At 50.9% G+C, this 6,000-nt stretch overlaps 1 protein-coding gene across 1 annotated transcript in view; it reads right to left on the reverse strand.

The window, feature by feature from the left end:
- Positions 1–4,850, reverse strand: part of SLC26A4 (solute carrier family 26 member 4) — a gene marked incomplete at its 5' end in the record, with an annotated part of 38,825 nt that extends 33,975 nt beyond the window's left edge. The window contains 2 exons of the mRNA XM_084897795.1: positions 2,572–2,711; positions 4,693–4,850. Of these exons, the coding sequence (XP_084753921.1) occupies positions 2,572–2,711; positions 4,693–4,850 (298 nt within the window). The remainder of the gene's footprint in view (positions 1–2,571; positions 2,712–4,692) is intronic.
- Positions 4,851–6,000: the final 1,150 nt, after the last annotated feature.

Genomic DNA, 6,000 nt, shown 5'->3' on the forward strand with positions numbered 1-6,000 from the left:
TATTGTGCCTGCAATCTGTAGCTAGCCTAGTTTGCAGAACATGATTCAAATCTGCTGGGATAATGATTGCATCTACACAAATCAACGGCTCTAAAGAACTGACTCAACTGATCAGTAATTGGATCACTCACTGCTCACAGAAATGGAAGAAGGAATCAAGTCAGTTGTTGATTAAAAAAGTTCGTCAATTCAGTACAACTTATACTACCAGTTGTGCATTTAGGCAGTTTCACCTGAACTCAGTGTTTCTCTGTGTTCTGAGGGACACAGTCATTGTTGCTCTGTCCTATCTTGTTGGGGAACAGAAATTAGATTCAAACAAACAAAAACAAACAAAAAAATGACGATTGTAGTAAGAGGCAGGCAAGACTGCCCCCGGGCTCTCCTCAGACATCAACTTCTCCACTACACTGACCCAAGCAGTTGTGGGTCCATGAATGTCATCTGGTCCGAAGAAATCTCAACCTATCCATGTACAGGAGAGGTGGAAGATGAGAATGACGTGCTCTTTTCCTTGGTTAAATACTTCTTACATAGTTAGCACATTTTAGTCCATATTACCTTCCCATATTTCATTCACTTAATGTGAGGGGTAAAAAATAAAGCCCTTTATAAGAGCAAGGAAAAAAAGTGTGGCTACAACCTGAATATTCTGGCCCATAGGTTCCCCAAAGTTATTTTTTGAATGAATGACTCAAAATAAGAAAGTAGTTAATTGAATTATACAGGAGGAAGCCCATCAATGTTCTGCTCTCACATGGATGTTTCTTCCTCTCTCCCTCTCTCTCTGAAAATCAGCTTTAAAAAATCAACCAATGAATGCATAAATAAGTGGATCAACAGACTGATGTTTCTCTCTCACTCTCTCTCACTCTCTCTCTCTCTCTCTCTCCCTCTCTCCCTCCCTCCCTCTTCCTCAAATTAATAAAAAACCATGGTTGACCAGACTGATACTCCACACTGGGACCGAAAAACATACTCCTTCTCTGTGGGAATCTACCTGTCCTGCTCTGAGTAATCTTAAGAACTCCACAAGCAAATTTTGGCTCATGAATTGCTCAACAACTATTTCTAATTTCTGAAACAGTCACTACCAAGCCATCTTTCGACATTCTACCCCACACCCCACTACGCTCATGCAGCAAACTCAGACTTAACCTTCAGGGAAACTCAGCTCCGACAATTTGCCCTGCAGGCTGGGCTGAGTGCACCTGTGTGCACTCCCTTAGCAGGCAGTGTTACTTATCCTGGTACCACAGCCTTTACACCTAACTGTTATCTAATTCTCCACTGAACTGTGAGCTCCTTGGAAGCAAGTGGTGTATTTTATTTATGCCAGCATACCTGGTGCCTGGCAAATAGTAGATGCTCCATAAATTTATATAATAAATAAATGAGATTTCTGTTTTCATGATCCAAGGGATTTGAAGAATTGGGGGGAGGGCAGAAGCAAGATTGGGGGTGGGAGGCAGAGGAGAATGTTATTCACCAACTAGGCAATGGGTTTGCAAGATGCTCATGGAAATGTTATATAAAGCCAGTTTAAAAAAACAAAGTAATAACCACCTATGCTGGGACATTTTGCCAGAGATTAAAATAAGGGGATGTATTAGAAAGAGGGGGAGGGGAACAGAAAAAAAACACTTATGTGTAGTTCAGGCTAACATACTTCCTCCACATTCCTTTAAGCCAGTTTCAAAGGGCAGGTCAAGACCATGTGCGAGATGTAAAGTAACTTTATGGGCTATAATTATCATTTAAAAATATATATATGCATAATAAAACAAGACAGTAGAGCCAAAACTGGTTTGGCTCAGTGGTAGAGCGTAGGTCTGCGGACTGAAAGGTCCCAGGTTCAATTCCGGTCAAGGGCATGTACCTTGGTTGCGGGCACATCCCCGGTGGGGGGTGTGCAAGAGGCAGCTGGTCGATGTTTCTCTCTCATCGACATTTCTAGCTCTCTCTCTCTCCCTTCCTCTCTGTAAAAAATCAATAAGATATATATATATATAAAAAAGCATCCGTCTTAAAAAAAAATAAAGACAGTAGAAAATATCAGCATGCACCACTTGTAGTGAGGTAAATATTATTTAACAAAACGAGCTATACATGTGCACCGATTGTGATGTAATACCAATTTCTTTCTGTGAATTATGGCCAACAAAAGTTGGGAAGCCACTGCTTGTGTAATAGGGCTGTAGCCGAGCCATCATTTGGCCTGGTCCTGCCAAGGCATGAGGGCTGAGTTCATTAACTGTCTGACCAAATATAGCAGGCTAATTTTTAAGATGATAATTTTGTATGGCCCAGGAATGAGGTTACAAATACCCAAATGGCCCTTCACAGAAAATAGGTTCCTCACCCCTGAGAGAAACAGCATGGTTTCCCAGAAGGAGAACTCGAAGGAAGAGGAAGAGGAGGAAGAAGGATGCACTAAGAGGCTCTTGAGGAAGGATGACGCCTTCCAAGGTGAGAAGCTCTTGGTTCAGACGCATGGGAGCCTGGGGAAGTTGTGAACTGCCTCTGCAGCCTGATTCACCACCACCTACGGCCAATCCACCAACACCTTACCTTGCAGCGTACCCACTAGCCCGGTGCTAACTCCCGAAATGATGTCATTGAGCAGCCATTCCTTGACTCGGTATTTGGGGAGCCAGTCCAAGACCGGCAACAGGGTCTTCAGCACCCCAACGGCTCTTTTTCTTGAGCAGCTGTCAAAAAACAAGAAACCTGGGTTTCCCATCTAATCTCAGCCGTGAGCAATCACAAAGTTTTGAACTGAGCCCTTCAGGCTTTCCAATGTTTACAACTATTTAGAAAGAGAATGAGAATCGCAAATATCAACACGAAAGTACTGGCCATGCTTTTGTCAAGAACGCTATCTACCCTTTTTAATGCACCGTGGGAGGAAACACGGGATTAAGTCTCCCCCACCCCCACCTTCTTAATCCTCTGAGAAAATATCCCTACACAAGAACCCATTTTCCGGTCCAGCCACACATTAATCAATGGGGAGTCTCTAAATGGAGATTAATTTTCATACTTCTATCCCCAGGCGCCTTATGCTACTTTTCTTTCTCCTTTAAGAAAAATAAACATGTCAGGACCGGTTTGGCTCAGTGGATAGAGCGTCGGCCTGCGGACTGAAAGGTCCCGGGTTCGATTCTGGTCAAGGGCATGTACCTTGGTTGCGGGCACATCTCCAGTGGGGGGTGTGCAAGAGGCAGCTGGTCGGTGTTTCTCTCTCATCGACGTTTCTAACTCTCAATGAGTCCCTCTCAATTCTGTCCCTCTGTCCCTCTCAATTCCTCTCTGTGTAAAAGCAATAAAATATATTAAAAAAAGAAAAAAGAAAAATAAACATGCTTTGTATATTTTGGCAATACAGGCTTGGAACCAGTTTTGCAAAACTCTTAGCATGATAAATACACACCTTGCTGTACCTTGCTATTTAGTATTTTTTTAAACTCAACAACCAATAGATAAAAGAAAACAATACTAACAGTAAGTGAACATCCTTTGACTCCTGATAATAGAATTGTGATTACATATATTTTTAAGTACTTACATGTACTGGATATATATTTTTAAGAATCCCTAGACATATTTTATGTGTGTGTATACTTTTGCCATATATATCTTTGTATACACACACACACACACACACACACACACACACACACACAGGACACTGGGGCAAAAAAAGGCTTACAGTTGTGAATATGAGAAACACAAAGTTCATTCTTGCATTATTAGCCATTAATTATTGCATTACTTTCCATACAAACAACTGAAAACCTACTTTTGCCCCAACATATATATATATATATATATATATATATATATATATATATATAGAGAGAGAGAGAGAGAGAGAGAGAGAGAGAGAGAGAGAGAGAGAGAGAGAGGGAGAGAGAGAGAGAAACAGGGTTGGGGGCCCAAGTGGGTGGCAATAGATGAAAGAAGATTAACTTTGAGCAGATCATCATTGAAGCTGGGTGATGGGTAAAAACATGGAGACGAGGTTCATTATTGCTTCTATTTACTTTTGCATGTATGTTAAATGTCCTAGTTTAAAAAAATAAAATAAATGCTTTTAAAGAGAAAATCCGGCAGCAATCGCCCGTTCTCTGGTCCTGTGCTTGTGATGTCTAATAACTGGCGGCCGGTTTGGGTGTGGAGACCAACAGAAGCTTTCCGGGGCCCCCTGCCTGGTGTGAAGGCCGGGGAGCTCCCGCGTCTGGCTGTCCCTCCCCGTCTCTGGGTGGCATCCTGCCCGCAGGAGCTTGGGCTTTCTAGGACTCCTCCTGGTCAGGTGATGACTTGACCCATCCTCTCTTTTTAATCGAGCCCCTCTCCTCCGCCTGGCCGTCTCCAGAACGCAGCCTGGGCCCGCTGGGTCCCCAAGGAGCGCTCCAGGGGTCCCCCAAAGAGAGAGAGAGAGAGAGAGACAGTGCTCCCGGGCACACCCTCTCCCCAAAGAGCAGTCCTGAGACTGGAGCCCACTTCGAACGGAGGACGACGGAGCCTTCCTCCTACCGGGAAGGGCGCGCCGCGGACGGACGGCAGAGCCCGGGGCGGGGGGCTGCGGGGGTGGGGGGCTGCGGGGGCCCGGGGCGGGGGGCCCGGGGCGGGCGGCTGCGGGGGTGGGGGGTTGCGGGGGCGGGGGGCTGCGGGGGTCCCGCCGCTGACCTGCAGCGCTGCGCCAGGCGCTCCCGCAGCGTCCTGCGCTCCTGCAGGCGCCGCTCGTGCCTCTGCTGGAAGGCGAGCTCGCTGTACACCGGCCTGGACACCACGTAGCCGCCGCTGTACTCCGGGAGCGGCTCCGACCTGCGGCCCGCCGCCTCCATGACCTTCGAGGAGGAGGAGGAGGAGGAGGAGGAGGAGGACGGGGAGGAAGGAGGCGATGGAGCCGGGAAGGAGAAGGAACGGTGAAGAGGATGGGACAGGGAGAGGCCGCCTGCGGCAGCGGGTCCCGGAGAGCCCGGACCGCCCGGGCGCGCAGCCCCCCTGGGCGCTCAGCACCCGGCTCCCCGGGGCGCCCCGCCACCCGCAGGGGCCCCTGCAGACCCGGTGCCCGCAGCCCGCACCTGCTCCCCGGGGCGCCCGGCTCTCCGGAAGGAGAGAGCCCCGCGTTGGGGGCTTCGGGAGCCGGACCCAGTCCGTCCCCTCCCCAGCGGGCAGCCAGGGCGCCGTCCGCGCTCTGGAATCTCCCCAAACTCGGGCTGCAACCCGGGCAAGGGCGAGGCTGGGACGGGACCTCAGGAGCGTCCCTCCCGCTTTGCCCCCCGCACCTGAGCTGGGGCGCAGCCTCAGGCGCCGCCGGGGAGAAGCCAGCCCCGCGCCCGTCGGGGGACCCTCGGGCCGCGCCGGGCCCAGGCTGCGCGCACCGCGGGCGGGTGCCAGGCGCAGGGCGCCGCGCCCCCGGGGACACAACTTTGGGCGGGCGGGGGGCGATCTCCTGCGGCCTGTCTCCCAGCTTTCTCCCCACTCAGCCTCTCCGCCAGGGAGCTGTCCTGCCCCTGCCCGCTCAGGCCCCCGACGGGTCCCCTCTCCAAACTCGGAGTCCAGCCGCGCTGGGTGGCGAGCGCTCCACCTGCGGCGGCGGCCTCACCTGCTGCGGCTCCGCTCCTGCCCCGCCCGGAATGGCCGGGGCACGGCCGTTCCGCTGCCTTTATAGAGCGCGCGGAAGGAAGGCAGGGACACGCTTTATTTATGGAGCAATAGAGACACCTAAGTCGAAAAGAGGGACACACAGGCATCTGTCTTTCCCCATCTATGTCCTGCCGGGAAACAACCCCTACCCCTCCCGCATTCTTTCTCTGTGCGGAGTCTGCCTGGCCACCCGGATGCTCGCCAAAGGAGGCTGGGGGCCAGGGACCAGGCAGCCCGGGGGGACTGGGGGCAGCGCAGGGCCCCCCAGGTGGATGTCCGCCACTGCTGGCCTTGCCCGGGTTGTGCGAATCAGGAGCTCCACAGTCTGACGCACAGCTCTCTCGC

The sequence above is a fragment of the Pipistrellus hanaki genome (genome assembly GCF_964339955.1).
Source record: "Pipistrellus hanaki genome assembly, chromosome: 10".
NCBI lineage: Eukaryota > Metazoa > Chordata > Mammalia > Chiroptera > Vespertilionidae > Pipistrellus > Pipistrellus hanaki.